The sequence below is a fragment of the Pipistrellus kuhlii genome, unplaced genomic scaffold, assembly GCF_014108245.1.
Source record: "Pipistrellus kuhlii isolate mPipKuh1 unplaced genomic scaffold, mPipKuh1.p scaffold_m20_p_3, whole genome shotgun sequence".
In the NCBI taxonomy this organism is placed as follows: domain Eukaryota; kingdom Metazoa; phylum Chordata; class Mammalia; order Chiroptera; family Vespertilionidae; genus Pipistrellus; species Pipistrellus kuhlii.
Genome location: NW_023425529.1, coordinates 7,992,673 through 8,009,331, shown reverse-complemented (window position 1 = coordinate 8,009,331; position 16,659 = coordinate 7,992,673). Strand labels below are relative to the sequence as shown.

Here is a 16,659-nt window from a genome sequence, read left to right as displayed (position 1 = left end):
CCATCCATTCTGCCCTTCCTACGGTAGACTGAGGGACAACTCCCCAGGTATTAAAAAGGCCAGGACGCAGCAGGGCGAATCTGAGGGCACCGGTGTGGCATGAGACGAGAAGTAAACAGTGGCGAGACCCATGTAAGCACAGCATCCATCCTCCGAAGACCACCGCCGCCAGGGCAAGCTGCCCCGGCCACGGCGGAGGACTCGCTTTCCCAGCGGCCACCGCGGAGGACTCGCTTTCCCAGCGGCCCCCGCGGCCGCAGGGGCCTCAGCCTCCCGGCTCTCGCAGGCAGGGGGCGGGACTAGTGCCGGAAGTCACGTGCCGTGACAGCGGCTTTGGGTGAGGCCGCCGTAGTCATCCTGGCGGCTCCGGACTCTGACTGAGGGAGGTGCCGCGGGGATGGCGGTGGAGACTCTGTCCCCGGACTGGGAGTTCGACCGCGTGGATGACGGCTCGCAGAGTAAGAGAGCAGCGCGTGGACGCTCCCGCGCCGTCCTCAGCCCCGGCGGGCTGCTGCGGGAGGGCTCTGCGTCGTGGTTGCTGCGGAGCCCGGTGGTTGCGGGCACTTTCTGCCCCTTGGGGTGTGAGAGGAAGCGCTCCCGAGCGTTACTTTCGGGGTTTGGGTGGTGGGTGGGGGGGTCCTAGCAATGGCAGGCCTGGCCGGCCCGGCCCGGCCCGGGCTTGGTTGGGGTTCGGGCGGTGACTCTCCCGGGAAACGCGCGGTGCCCCGGCGAGCGGCGCCCGCCGCCTGCAGCCCGAGGGCGGGTCCGGGGGGAGGCCCTGCGCCCCGAGCGGAGGCTGCGGCTGCGGCTGCGGCTGGCGCTCCGGGCTTTCGCCTGGTCCTCGGAGCCTTCGCTTCTGGAAGAGGCTGAGGTCCCGGTTCCTGTTTCGGTTTCCTCTTTTTCTTTTTCTTTCTTTCTTTTTTTTTCTCCCCCCCCCCCCCCCCGAAGCCAACTTTTTGGAAGTTTGAGTGTTTCCTTTTTATTTTTATAATCATACAGTATAGAGAAAAAGAATTCACATGAAAAAAACAAAACCCCACGTGAATGCCAATGTATCCTCTCCCATGCCATTTCTTACGTTCGATGAAAGTGATGTCCTGCAGTTTCCATGGCAGCTAGAAAGGTTTCACAAGTTACAGCAAATCTGCTTCAAATGTTGCTTCAGAAAATCGAATTGTCTGATTTAAGTTAGAAGTGCAGCAACACACACACACACACACACACACACACACACACACCCACACCTCACGTTCAAGTCCATGCTGCAGCAAATCTGCTTCAAATGTTGCTTCAGAAAAATCGAGTTGTCTGATTTAAGTTAGAAGTGCAGCAAAACACCCACACACACCCACCCACCCACCCACCCAACCAGCCCCTTACCCCCCATTAAAGTCCATGCTGCAGAATTTAGAAGCCAAACTAATGATGCTAGTGAAACTCCACTTGAGATTAATACAAGTTGGAGAGGATTCTGTATTGGCTGGAATAAAGGGAACTGCACCTGGTCACGTACGAAATTGTAAGGACAAAGGTCCCCTACTCTGCCTTGGGAATAAATAATGAATTCTTATGTGTCAGGTGGAATCTTGCGTCCTCCAAAGACTTGGAATAAAAATAATGTTATTGGGCTTGAAAAAATGGTTCACCTTAGAGTAGAGTGATCAGATTTATCCAGCAGACATTTTCTATGTCCCAGGCACTGTGCTAGGTGTTAGGGCTGTAGAGATAAAAGGAAGAATGCAGTCTTTTCCAAGAGATAAGCATGTAAGTGAGTTTTTGAAAATTTCATTCTGAAGACTCACCATGCAGTTCTCTCACATCTTTTTAACTTTTACTGATTTTTACAACGATTCCTTATTTTACCAACAAGGAACTTAAACGTTAATTACAGGTTTTCTGTTGCCTGCAACTTTGTGAATTCCCAAGCAGACTACATGAGGAATTTATTGGCATGTTTTTGTAGTTTTGTCATTAAGAACCCATTTGCTGGTTGAATACAGCTACCGTAATTTCCCACGTAACAGAGTTTAGACGTGTGCTTGGGACTTTGAGAACCTTACGCAGTTTTTAATTTAAGCTGTAGGGAAATGACTTCTCATCTCCGTGCCTGACTTTCATTAAGTTTTGGACTGTGAATCGTATCTAGACTAATTGTTTTTCAAAATTGCCTAGGACTAGGTTAATGCTGTAATGAGATGGGAACCTTAATGAACTAAATTGATCCACCTGACTGCATTAGTTGCAAAATAAGGGAGGATGGGGAGCTACATCTTTATCCTTTATAAATTGGAAGATACTTTATCTTAAAGTTTGCTTTGCATTGCTAATTTGAGGAGGGAAAATTTTTACCTTTATTAGAATACAGAGATTGAATAAAGTTATTTATATTAAAAAACAGTTGGAATCGAATTTGCTGCCTTTGTAATAAGTAGGTAATCGATTCTTATGTGTAGGGTGGAATATTCACTTGCATTAATATTGACGTATACCTTTATTCAGTTTATTCCAGTGATTCTTTAGAATCTGTTAGTCTGTAAATTTTGTAATATCAACAAAATATTCTATACTAACTGTTCTTTACTGGCTTTTACAACTCGATTATGACAGTAAAATAAAATATCTTGGTGAATTTGGGACACTACAGAATAATATGATGATGAAGCAGGTCTACATGCATTGTAAAAACAATATATTGGTGTATTTTTAAACAATGTACTGTGTATAGAATTAAGAATTACGCTTTTAAATTTTGCTCGAATGACAACACACATTTTTGCACTTGATTCAGGTCATGAATTTTATTCATCCTCCCTCCCCCAATGTTGTTTGTGACTAAAACATAGAGTCAGGACATTGATTTGTCTGAGGAATTATTTTATGTGTAAAAGCCCTAAATTATAGAGCAAACAAAACAATGACTTTTTCATAATACTTTCAAGTTAAATTTAAAATGATATATATCTCTTTGCCCTGGCCGGTTTAGCTCAGTGGATAGAGCATTAGCCAGTGGACTGAACAGTTTCAGATTGGATTCTGGTCAAGGGCACATGCCCAGGTTGAGTGCCCAGTCCCCAGTAGGGTGCATGCATGAGGCAGCCAATCAATGTTTCTCATTGATGTTTCTTTCTCTCTCCATTCCTCTATGAAATCAATAAAAAAAATTTTAAAAAAGTGATATATATCTCTTTATATAGCAACGTCTGCATTTAAAATTATCTGTCTGGAAAATATTGAAAACTGAATTATTGTTTAGCTTTGAAACTTTATTTCCAAGAAGTTAAGATGTTCCAAAATAATACATTTCACAATGCTTAGTATCTACTTTGCTGTGACTTTAGAGACTATTTGAAGTAAATGTACTGTAATTTTGTGCTTCTCACATACTGTTTTAAAATTTAAATTTAGAAATTCATGCTGAAGTTCAGCTTAAGAATTATGGGAAATTTCTTGAGGAGTATACGTCTCAATTGAGAAGAATTGAGGATGCACTGGATGATTCAATTGGAGATGTCTGGGATTTCAATCTTGATCCTATAGCATTAAAGGTTTGATTTTTAAAAAAAATTTATGCATTCATTTTCAGGACATGCTATATCTTGAAAACTTAATTGCTAAAAATGGAGCATATATTATTTAGGATCTAGAGAAGTAAAAGAAACATGGAGAAAAATTGTTAGTTTCCTTTTCTCTAAGCCATACAGGTATTTTTGTGTGTGTGTGTGTGTGTGTGTGTGTGTGTGTGTGTGTTTTAACCATTTGTACGCCATAAGCGGCGGAACCTTATAAATTAAATTCAAAATATTGTGGCAGTTAACTGGTTAAAGGGTGACACAAACTCAAAGCCTTTAGTGTCAAAATGACACGGACTCCCAACTCTTTGATGTAGCTTTTTTCCCTCTCATCAATAAGAAAATGAAGAGGGTTGGGATAGAATATTCAGATGAGATTTTTTTTTTATGTACTAATACAGTGAAATGCATAGATTTAAAATATACTTTTCAATGGGTTTTGCCAAACACATATACCCAAGTAACTCATACCTAATCAAGATACAGAATAGTTTCATCATTTTCTAAAAATCTCTTCATGTTATTTAGGGAATCTTAAATGTGGGAGTAATTTTTTAATGTATGAAATAGGTCACTCCTCTATTCCATTTCAAGGTAGTTATTTCTCATTTTAGTTACTAGGTGGTAACTGTAGGCTGTTACTACTTAATAACTAAAATTTACTGAGCCTTTATTATGTGCTAGACATTGTTCTAAGACACACATTGACTTTTCAAATAGAGTTGTTGAGATATAATTCACAAATCATTCAATTCTTTGGTTTTTAGTGCATTCACAAGATTGTGCAACCAGCATTAGAGCCAATTTTAGAACATTTTCACCACTTCCAAAAGAAATCCCTTACCCATTAGTAGTCACTCCCTATCTGATATGGTGCTATTATAGAGTATAGGGTCTAACACAAGATAAAATAGAATAGAGCTAGTCTTAATTTGTGTATTTAAGATTTCAGTGTTTTTTTTTTCACATTAAAAAGAAATGTTCTTTTCCTTATTTATATAGCTTTTGCCTTATGAACAATCTTCCCTTTTGGAACTTATAAAGACTGAAAACAAGGTACAGAATTCTAAACCTAAAAATCTTTTTTTTTTTAAATGCTTTATTTATCTACTATAATTTACTTTTATAATTTTTTAATTTCTTTACTCATGAAACTAGGTCTTAAACAAAGTCATCACAGTTTATGCTGCACTTTGTTGTGAAATCAAGAAATTAAAATATGAGGTAATTATTTGTATTTGTAAGATGTTAAAAACATGTTTTAAAAGCAAATATGTGCTTATATGTGTACATTGTGCCTGAATATTTATTGAATGTTGAATGAATTATTTACTTAAAGTAGTAATAATGTCGGAGTACTTACTATGTACCAAACACCATGTTAACCCTGTTAATACTAGTATAACAACCTGGGGAGATATGTGAGGAATATATGGGGAAATTGGGTAAAATGCCTAACGTTTTACTGATAATAACACTTTGAGCATACCTTCAAAGTCTGTATTACCTGACATATATAATTGCTTTCTAGATAGAACTGATTTTTTAAAATTACTTTTTAAATATATATATATTTTATTGGTTTCAGAGAGGAAGGGAGAGAGAGAAACATCATTGATGAGAGAGAATCATTGATCAGCTGACTCCTTCACGCCCCACACTGGGAGTCGAGCCCTGCAACCCGCTGGCATATGCCCTGACTGGGAATTGAACCGTGTCCTCCTGGTTCATAGGTCGATGCTCAGCCACTGAGACATACCAGCTCGGCTGGGGCTAATTTTTAAAAAAAGCTTTGAATTTTAAAAATATCTTGTGTTTCCTTGCCCCTGAGCAATCAAAACTCTGGTAAACTTTCATCTGTTTTTTCTCTACTGTTTTGGTAAACTTTCATCTTTTTTTTTTCTCTACCGTTTTGATAATGTGTTTGCTTTCTATTCTTCCATGAAATAATGTGAGGATGTGGTACAAAGTAAAGGGTAAAGAAATCCAGAAATAACTTTGACTATAAATAATGCTTTTGGTACTCCAAAGATAAACTGAGTGTATCTGAATTGTAAGCAGTTTTTGAGTGAAATTGTGTATAAGTGATGTAGTCCTCTGCTTATTATAAATTGGATAACTAAGAGAGCCTAGTAATTTAAAAACAAAAGAGCAACTTGTAAAATTATTTTAATTTTTTTAAAACAGGCTGAAACTAAATTTTATAATGGTCTCTTGTTCTATGGAGAAGGAGGTGAGTTTTAAAATTTCACATTGTAGTGTTGTGATTCTGAAATGAACAAAAAAGTTAACAATTGTAGGACTACCATAATTATTAGTATGAGAAAATAAGCATACAGATTTTTTTGTTGGTTTGTTTGGTGAACAGGTGATAAGATAACCTGAGTGATGAGGCAGCAGCAAGTTCTCTAAAGTCTATTTGTTATTTTTTAATAAATTACTGGAGGCCCAGTGCATGAAATTCGTGTACTGGTAGAGGTCCCTAGCAGCTGCTGGCTGGATACTCCTTCCCCAGCTGCCTGCTGCTGCCCCAGGCTGGGGTCTCCCTCCCTTCCCCTGGTCTCCCTCCCACTCCCTGATCGAACTCCCGGAAGAACTGGTAGAGGGGACGATTAGCATACTATGCTTTTATTATATAGGATAAAGCACTGTAACTATATAAGGATTTTCTTTGAATTTATTAAATAGTGAAACAGATGGTTAGTTTTAATTGTGTAATTAATGATTTTCTAATTTTTCTCTTCAATGTAAAAATTCTGTTAATGCTATACAGATTAGAAAATGTACTAATGTATAAAAATCATAGTTTTAGTTCTGGGTGTTGATTGAGTTTATATATAAACAATTGAAATACAATTCTTCGTGTTGCCTTTTAAAGCCACAGATTCTAGTATGGTGGAAGGTGATTGCCAAATTCAAATGGGGAGATTTATTTCATTCTTACAGGTAATGGATTTTTTACTTTTTATTGAGGTTTTTCTTTGAAAAGTTTGAATTACACATAATTAAAAAATTTCTAAAACCTTCAAATGCTAAAAATTTGTACTGTGAGGGTAAGATACTTAGTTGACATTGTATTGTAATTTAGGAGATTGTACCTTTTAAAATAATTTAAACTTTGTACCAAGTAAGAAGAGATCATTTATGCCAGGAAAAGTTGTTCATGGAGATGATTAAGCTGTTACATGAGCAATGGCGAGGTGTTTAAAGCAACTTCACTTGCTAACCAAATGTTTCAATTTAGATATTACTGCAAAGTTTTAGTTATTCTAGGTCTTTTGGCTTAAATTTTTTCAGAAGAATGAAATAACTTACATTTCTTCTCCATTAAAGAGAAATGCTTGTACAATCTGATAAAAGCAAAAATTGGAGCTGAGGTAAAAATACCCCAAATTCCACCTACGTTCTGATGGTTAGATACCAGATTTGATTATTTCATTGAATCAAAAATGCTAGTATAACGTTCAGATCTTTTGTATCTTTACTATATCTTTTGGTCTACTTGGCCTAATTTTGAGAGCATTTTGTTGAAATTATCCTGTATTATGTTATGGGTCAGTCAAGGTCTAGTCCAGAAAAGAGTTCACACAAGATACATCAAAAGAGGAGATTTAATGTCGACAATTGGTTATGTAAGAGTTGGAGGACTCAGTGATTGAGCGTTAACTTATGAACCAAGAGGTTTGATTCCCGGTCATAGGTCAATGCTCAACTATTGAGCCACAACAGCTGGGCTAAATTGAATCTTTTAATTATCATATAGTGACTTTCTTAAACTATGATGATAATTATTATGTATATAATATGTAATTATAATATATAAGTAATATATATAGTAATTAGCTGAAATAATGCAAACAGTCTATTTTGTCTGATATTAATACCACTGCCCCAGCTGTATGAGTTAACATTTTCTTGATTTATCTTTCTTCATTCAATCTTTCAGTGTCATTATGTTTTAGGTGATTAAAAATTATTTATTTATTTTTGAGAGAGAGGAAGGCAGAGATAAAGAGAAACATTGATTTGTTCCTCTTATCTATACATAACATTCATTGATTGATTCTTGTTTGTTCCCTGACTGGGATTGAACCCACAATCTTGGTGTATTGGGAAGATGCTCTAACCAGTTGAGCTCTTGGCCAGGGCTAGTTGTGTTTCTTTAAAGCTGCTTGTATCTGTCTGGATTTTTGTTTTTTTAATACAATTTGAAAATCTTTGTCTTTTAATTGGCGAATTTATTCTATTTCTATTTTATATAGTCTGTTATATATCTGGACTTGTTTTTGCCTTCTTATTTTATGCTCATTGTCTTACATTTTCTATTTCCTCTGCTTTTATTAAATGTTTAGAAATTTATTAAGAAATGTAAAGTTAGACTGTTTAAGTAAAATTGAAATGCGTTATTTTCATTTTAAAAAATGTTACTGTTTTTAGATCTTAATGGCATAAAATTCTGTTTTTAAACATTCAACAAATGTTTTATGAGTGTAGCATATGTTACAAACCATTCTTGGTGCTGGGATACAGCAGTGCACAAAACCAACAGAAATTCCTGCCCTCATGTTCATTTAGAACAGTTACAGGTTTAATCAGTTTTAAGTATGTTAGGATACAATCTGTTTCTATAGATTTAAAAGTTGAGAGATTCTGAAAAATTTTTAGGAGGTGTGAGACATGGTAGATGCAAGTTAGTTATTTAATCACAAACGTATTCCCGGGATATATACTGTTTCACTTGCTGAGTGCTGCGTCTGTTTGTAACTAAGGTTAAAGGTAAACATTTGAAGTTATATCAGAGTGATTTCTGGAGACTCCTTTTCCTCATTTTCATACTTTCTAAAACTGGCAGCTTTTGTGCTTTTTCATTCATTCAGATGTTCATTCATTTCTTCATTTGATAGAACAGATATATATTAACCCTTTGCACTCTGAACCATTCTGGACATTGGCTACCAGCTACTTGACGCTACTTTGCGGCGGACACGTGCGTTGAATTAACTCAATTCCCCATAATCACTAATAAACTGCAATGTCCCCCCTGAGAGGGGACATCCGAGTGATATGCTAGAATTCCGATGTCCGATGTCCCCTGAGAGGGGACAGCGGAGTGCAAAGGGTTAAGAAGCAGGTGAGAGTTAGCCACTGTGCTAGGCAGTGGATATTCAAAGAAGGAATGAGACTGTCTCTGTTATTTAGGAATTACATGAGTAAAACATAAGACTTAAAATAGAATTATAAATGAAATGGGTCAGATAGGTAGAAATGACCTTGGGATGTAAGAGATGAGTTAAAAATTGATTGCTTGATGGATACTTAAAGTTGGCTGAAACTAAAGTTTGAAAACTATTTTGTTTTTAACATTGTTAGCCTAAAATTCAGTCAGAAATGGTGACTTTAAAAAGCAACTTTCTAACATATACCCAACTTGTCATTTCAGGAACTGTCTTGTTTTGTTACGAGGTGCTATGAAGTGGTGATGAATGTAGTCCATCAGTTGGCTGTCCTCTATATCAATAACAAGTAATGGATTTTAGAAATATTTTTTGCACTTATAATAGAGATATAGGAAATGTTTTTCTAAAAGTAGCTAATTACCTTAATTAGTGTTTTGTTCACTCATTCATTCCTTCATTCACTTAGCATTCTTTGAACACTCTTTAAATACTACTTGATGTGTTTAATAGAAAAATGATAGGTTAATGAGACAGTTCCTATCATTGTGAATGAACCCATTATCTGTCTGAATGAGAATGTGGACAGAATAATTATAAAGAAATTTGATTATATTGAAAAATGCAACATACCACCTTTTCTCTTCTTACTCCTTTTCTCCCTCCTTTACATTGAAGGTTCCCTAACTCATTACAGAATCTTTGGGAGTGGGAATCCATATGAAAAAAATGAGTAAATCTAATGATCTTCCAAGTTTAGGGACTACTGCCCTAAATAAAGAAAAATGATTAAATTCTCATAGTCCTCACCGTTGTTAATATCATAAAATAGTTATTTTGCATGATTAATAATTTATACTTAAAAATTTCCACACTTACTATAGTTATTTGCTGCATAATGACATTTGGTTACCAATGGACTGCATATATGATGATGGGTCCCATAAACTTATAAGGGAACTGAAAATTCCTATAAACTAGTGACGTAGCTGTAGTAATGTTATAGCACAATGTATTACACAAGTATTTACCATTGTGTTATAGTTGCCTATAGTATTCAGAACATAACATCCTAGGTTTGTAGAAGAATGATTTGTCACCCTAAATCAGTGGTTCCCATCCTTTTTTTGGCCATGCCCTGCCTAAGCATCTCTAAAATCCTGATGTCTTCCTTGGATATAATTCTTATTATTAAAAAAGTGAACTCCTAGTCACTTGGAGGAAGCCTAAAAGGCCTTTAGCTTGGTCTAAACAAGCTTCCAAAGAACATGGCATCCTTGCAAGAAAAAAATAAAAGAACGAAAGGACAGTTGAAATACAGAGGAAGAAATTGTAAAAAAAAAAAAAAAAAAAAAGTGAAGTGATATGAAAAAAATAGCAAAGTTTCAAAACGTAATAACTGAAATGTATAAATATGTCTCAATATATACTTATATTCTATATATGAGGCCCCTAGGACCATAAGAAATGCAAAAGATTCACTGTTAATAACTTATTCTTGAATTGCCCCCCCTTAAAAATAAAATTACCCCCTTGTGGGGCATGTGCCCCACATTGGGAACCACTGCCCTGAAGTATGTCTGTTTGACATAAGGATTATTTTAGGCTCATTATTTTTTAAAAAAACAACAGACATGGGAGAAGCTCTGAAAACCAAGAAAAAGTTACTCTTTGTAAAAGGCATTTATATTTGTAAGGGAATCTCCATTTGTAAGTGTCTTGCTCCCTGTACTAAAATAAAACCTGTTTTTTATTTATTTATTTATTTATTTATTTATTTATTTATTTATTTATTTTTTAATATATTTTATTGATTTTTCACAGAGAGGAAGAGAGAGGGATAGAGAGTTAGAAACATCGATGAGAGAGAATCATCGACCAGCTGCCTCTTGCACACCCCCTACTGGGGATGTGCCCGGAACCAAGGTACATGCCCTTGACCGGAATCGAACCTGGGACCTTTCAGTCCGCAGGCCGATGCTCTATCCACTGAGCCAAACCAGTGCCGGCTGTTTGTTTGTTTTTTAATTGTAGGAATGTTTCATCCAAGAACCCAGAGATAGAGGGAAAATTATTTTTTCTCCTCTACAGAGAAGTAGGCAATACCATATAGTCTAAGTGTATAGTTGGTTATACCATCACCTCGGTTTGTGTAAGTGCAATCTGTGATGTTTGCACAATGACGAAGTTGCCTAACGATGCCTTTCCCAGACTGTATTTCTGTGCTTAAGCACATGACTACTTAATTAAACCTTACAATAAACTTTGTTTAGGCATGTGACTAGGGATTCTCAGTTGTGAGAAGAGATAACTGAGGCCTAGAGGAATTACTTGCCAAGGTTTCATCACTATTTAGGTACCATTCTTTTGTCCCCTAATCCATTAATTGTTCTTACATAGCGTGCTACATCCTAGCTCTCTTGTATAAACTGCAAGACAGTGTTAGCTGTTTTTCATTCTCATGTTTCCCCTCAGCCAGGTATTTCTGTTCTGTCCTTTCATTGAAACTCATCATGGCTCAGGGGAATGAGAGCGTGGATTCCCCAATCCCTGCAGTACCTACTGTGTACTCAGGACCTGGTTTGTAAGGCCCCGCCACAGCCCTGCTCAAGAAAGATGAAATTTGATTGTTTAATCTTAAGATAGTATGTCTTGTGGAATATATGTGCTTTGATATACAAGCATTATTTTAAAAACATATTTTTAGTTGACTTTTAGAGAGAGAGAGGAAGGGAGAAAGAAATGTCCGTGTGAGAGCGAGACATCAACTGGGTGCCTCCTGCCTGCCCTCTGCTGGGCATAGAGCCCACAACCCAGGCATGTGCCCTGACCAAGAATCTAACTGGCAACTTTTTGGTGCATGGGATGATATCCTACCAACTGAGCTATACCAATCAGGGCTATAAGTACTGCTTCAAATTATTTATTGTTGAGTAAATTGTAGGAAGTAAAATTGAATTATTCTGGGACTTCTGATTTTGATGTAATCCTTGTATGTACTGTTTTTTCAGTAGGGATAACAACTCAGAAATAAATCTGTCTGAATAGAAGACTAATTCCTCAGTGCCAGTTTGGTAGGATAACATGTTGGGAATTGGGGAATTCTAATAGTTTAGAAAGAAATGAATATCAGTTTTGTTATTTCTCTCTCTCTCTCTTAGGCTTGGTTTAAATGACTAAGATTATACATGGACCACATATTGTCATATCCCTACCCACTGAGATGGGTATAGCCCAGACTCTTTATGTATAAGTAAGTTAGTTCCTTCTTGGTAAAGTAGAAAAGGTAGTAATTTCTTGGATCTCTTAAATTTTATGGACTAAAGTCTAAATAAAGATAAGTTTATATTAAAATCCAAAGAGCTTTTGCTGCTGTATCTTTTCCTTAAAATAAAAATGAACTATGACAAAAAAGGACATATTTTTTTAACTTCAGTGTATTTTATTATAGGGTTGCACCCAAAATTATAGAGACAACTGGAGTTCATTTTCAGGTAAAAGTAATTTAACTTGATCTGTAAAACTACTTTTTACTGTATTTTACTTTGGAGTTTGTATGATCGGAGAGTACAAGTATAGCAAGACTCTTAAAGGATTATTTCTTGAATTTGTTCTCTTTCATTTGTGAAGCTGATGAGGCATCACTGACCCACCATTAGTGTAACTCCTGGTTTTTCCCAGTAGTAGCCCAGAGTAAGTTCTTCAAATTGAGTGGAGATTGAAACAAATCTATGATACCACAGTTAAGGATGAGATATTGGGCAAAATGTTTATATATTTAAAGCTAATTATTCCATCTGAGGATCTGTAGTTTCATCTGTAGCTTAGTAAAACTGGTTTACCCACTGCTTTAACTAATTTAATAAGTAGCTAAAATGTGTTGAACTTTAAAAATCCACATGAACCTTAACTTCTAACTAGTGATTAAATGGTAATTATTAAAGGTCTTTTGACAGACTATGTATGAGCATTTGGGAGAACTGTTAACAGTTTTGCTTACCCTGGATGAAATTATTGATAATCATATCACATTAAAAGACCACTGGACTATGTACAAAAGGTGAGCCAATTAAAATATTCCCTTTGTGACTGAACATAAACTGTGCACCTATGGATGAGGACAATGGGGGGTGGGGAAAGGGCAGAGGGAGGGGTAGGAACCTGGTGGAGGGGAGCAATGGGGGTGGGGAATGAGGAACATTTGTAATAATATGAACAATAAAGATTTATTAAAAAAAATAAAATATTCTCTTTGTATTAGTAAAAGTAAACAAATATAAATAGTATAGATCCTTTAAAAGACCTGAAGGTATATATTTAGAAGGATCTCAGGTCAGATGTTTTTTATGAAGATAGTAACCATTCTTTAATTTCAGATGGGTTTATTTGAAAGTATGATACACTTGTATAAAGCATTCTAAGTCTTTTTTTAACAAATATATTTTATTGATTTTAGAGAGAGAGGAAGGGGAGAGGAGAGAGAAATATCAATTGGTTGCCTCTGGCATGTGCCCTGACATAGATGGAACCAGAAACCCAGGCATGTGCCGTGATGGGAAATTGAACTGGCGACCTTTCGGTGCATGGGATGATGCTCAACCAATTGAGCCACACCAGCCAGGCAGGCATCCTAAGTCTTGACTACCTTAGGACTCATATTATTTTTCCCTTGGGTTCTATGTAAGTGACAGTTGTTTTTCCTGAGTTTGGTTTTATTTCATTGTATACTTCCAGGATTTTTTTTTAAGTCAAGACATTTTATTTTATTCCATCTATTAGTATTACTAAATGTCTGGTATCTAGAGAACACCAGATGTCTTAATTTAAGATAATATAAAAAAAAGCATGATTAAAAAATAAATGTATTGGGATGTTTTTTGGTTCAGATTTTCAAATGTATACAACCAAAAGAGAAATAAAATATAAAATTTTGATTTCTGGAAAAAATTTTAATTTAAAAATTTATTAGGCAAACTTATGGTCTTCTGACTTTCCACAAGGTTACTGAAATCTGTCCATCACAATCCTTCAAAATTTGGAATTCAGGAAGAAAAACTAAAGCCATTTGAAAAGTTCTTGCTGAAGCTAGAAGGGCAGTTACTTGATGGAATGATATTTCAGGTATGAGAGCTGAATTAGAGTAGAATAAATGGGCTTATATTATAGGACTAGAGGCCCAGTGCACAGATTTGTGCATCAGTGGGGTCCCTCGGCCTAGTCTGTAGGGATCGGGCCGAAATCTACTCTCCAACATTCCCCGAGGGGTCCCGGATTGCTAGAGAGTGCAGGCCAGGCCGAGGGACCCCACCGATGCATGATTGGGGCCTGGAAGGGACCAAGGGAGGGCTCCAGGGCCTGTTTGACTCATCTTGCCCAGGCGCAATTGTGCCGATGGGGGCCGTCTCACCCAATCCCGATCAGGGCTGGCCGGCTGGGAAGGCTTTGTCTCACCCAGTCCCAGTCGGGGTGATTGGGGCTGAGGAGGGACCGAGGGAGGGCTCCAGGGTGTGTGAGATTGTACAGGTGAATTTTGCATTCAGAAGGATTTAGATACTAGATTAAAGTAAAAACCTGAACTTCAGTGTTTGTAAAATTAAAAAGATTAATATATATGTTTTTTGCACACAGGGTATTTAATCTGTTTAATAACTTATTATTAAGAGTAAACTTTTCTTTAATGCTTCTTCTCTAGGCCTGTATAGAGCAGCAGTTTGATTCTCTCAATGGAGGAGTATCTGTGTCAAAAAATAGCACTTTTGCAGAAGAATTTGCACATAGTATTCGCTCAATTTTTGCAAATGTTGAAGCCAGACTTGGTAATGTAAAGTGCATTTTTTGTTTTTTTGTTTATAAAGGTTGAACTTTCTTGAAAGTAGATTTTAAATATAGTTTTTCTGTTTTTCTCTCATGTTATCATTTTATAAGGAGAGCCTTCTGAAATTGACCAGAGAGACAAGTATATTGGAATTTGTGGACTGTTTGTACTACATTTTCAAATTTTTCGAACTATTGATAAAAAGTTTTATAAGTCATTATTGGACATTTGTAAGAAGGTAAGAACTTGGAACTTTTATTTTTTTCAATTTGAGTAGATTAAAAAGATTTTGGATAAGAGTGGATATTTTAAAATGTATTCTATTTCTGTTTACATATTCATTTAAAATCTCCAAGCATTCCAGAAATAAGTAACATAGTAAATGAAAATAACTTATAATTCCACTTAATATAAATATATATTAGTGGTTTTATTCCACATTTTCTTCTACACATTAACTTACTGTTACAACTATTTTCTCTCTTTTACATTTGCTCTTTGTTTTATTTATTTTTAAATTTTATTTTTATTGATGAAAGCATTACAGATGTCCCACTCCTCCCTCCCTTCCCCAAATTGGGCCCTTCTACCCTCTTTCTCTTCCTCTTGTTGCCACTCATTTTCATTATTGAATCAAAAATAAATTTTTTTTTTTGTATCTTTGTTATTTCCATGATGTGGCACCTGACTTAAAATCTGAAAATTTAGTTTATGTTAAGAATCAAGTAATATGTGACCATGAGAACCCAACCATCTTGCCTATTTGTTTTATATTTTTCTAATATAGAGTGAAAGTGAAGATCATGAAGATTTCTATTTGTTTTTTTTTGCATATATTCATCTTAAAATCAAAGAGAATGTGTGTATGTGTGTATATATGTGTGTTGTTTAATATTTAGGCAGGATAAAATCCTTGTCATGCTCTGTACCAGATATAGGAACGTCTTAACTCTGTACCATAGTAAGATAAGTTGTTTCATAATGTATTAATGAGTATTTTTCATGGTTACTTTTCCTTAAAATAAATAATTATCTTTCATTGTGTATTGTAGAACTATTAAATAACTTGTTTAGACTGCACTTAATGATTTGTTTTCCCTTATACTTACTATTTCAGGTACCAGCCATCACTTTAACTGCTAATATTATTTGGTTTCCTGATAATTTTTTGATCCAGAAAATACCAGCAGCTGCCAAACTTCTAGATAGAAAAAGTCTTCAAGCCATTAAAATACACAGAGATACTTTCCTACAGCAGAAAGCTCAATCACTTACCAAGTAGGTGTAATAAGTATACCCATAATGGAAATATTTAGTTTATATTTTAAAATCTTATATGATTCCAAATATATCTAAACCACTTCAATTATAAAATCAAACATATTTAATCATTATCAGAGAAAAGGTTGGGCAGTTTATAGGAGGTTTTTTTGTTTGTTTGTTTAGTTTGGTTTTAGGCTTAAAGTCAGTTTTAAGATTTAGGCAAATTATGCTTTTTGGAGTTACAAGTGTTTGTATAAATGTATATATATATACATGTATATACATGTGTACATATATATGTACACATACTTTTTATCAGATCATTAAATAGTTTTTGTTTAAAGTGCAATCTAGAGTATATGTCATTTGATGACATTAAAATATTCTATGTCCATGATTCAATGATGATTTTTGGAGGCGTCGACTTTAATTTGATACACTCCTTTTCCTTATTAAAGTAATGTCTGTACATATTTAAAAAGTTTAAAACTAAAGGTTTAAGGGGAAAAACAATTAGCCCCTGTATCTTTTTTTTTTTTTTAAATCAATCTTTATTGTTCATATTATTACAAAGGTTCCTCATTTCTTCCCCCCTCCACCAGGTTCCCACCCCACCCTCCGCCCCCTCTGTATCCCCCATTGTCCTCATCCATAGGTGCACAGTTTATGTTCAGTCTCTTCCTCCCTCCCTTTCCCTGATAGTAAATCCCTTTTCAGATAGTAAATCAGTTATTAATACTTAGCATTTTCTCATATCAATAATACCTCCACATGCCTAATGATAACACTTCACACAAAAGACATTTCCAAATAGGTCAACCAGCCTCATCCAGGCCCC

At 35.9% G+C, this 16,659-nt stretch overlaps 1 protein-coding gene across 10 annotated transcripts in view; it reads left to right on the top strand.

Moving 5' to 3' along the window:
* Nucleotides 1-301: 301 nt before the first annotated feature.
* Nucleotides 302-16,659, top strand: part of WASHC4 (WASH complex subunit 4) — a 53,416-nt gene continuing 37,058 nt past the window's right edge. For 4 of the 10 annotated variants that reach the window (XM_036458531.2, XM_036458529.2, XM_036458532.2 and 1 more), the window contains exons 1-13: nt 302-458; nt 3,406-3,545; nt 4,572-4,625; nt 4,728-4,793; nt 5,757-5,802; nt 6,448-6,515; nt 9,010-9,092; nt 12,195-12,237; nt 12,700-12,803; nt 13,744-13,864; nt 14,436-14,559; nt 14,669-14,796; nt 15,676-15,836. In XM_036458531.2, coding sequence (XP_036314424.1) covers nt 398-458; nt 3,406-3,545; nt 4,572-4,625; nt 4,728-4,793; nt 5,757-5,802; nt 6,448-6,515; nt 9,010-9,092; nt 12,195-12,237; nt 12,700-12,803; nt 13,744-13,864; nt 14,436-14,559; nt 14,669-14,796; nt 15,676-15,836 — 1,199 coding nt within the window. In that variant the 5' untranslated portion in view covers nt 302-397. Of the gene's footprint in view, nt 459-3,405; nt 3,546-4,571; nt 4,626-4,727; nt 4,794-5,756; nt 5,803-6,447; nt 6,516-9,009; nt 9,093-12,194; nt 12,238-12,687; nt 12,804-13,743; nt 13,865-14,435; nt 14,560-14,668; nt 14,797-15,675; nt 15,837-16,659 lie in introns of those variants that run through there. The other 6 variants (XM_045587569.1, XM_036458530.2, XM_045587570.1 and 3 more) reach the window with 6 other exon arrangements.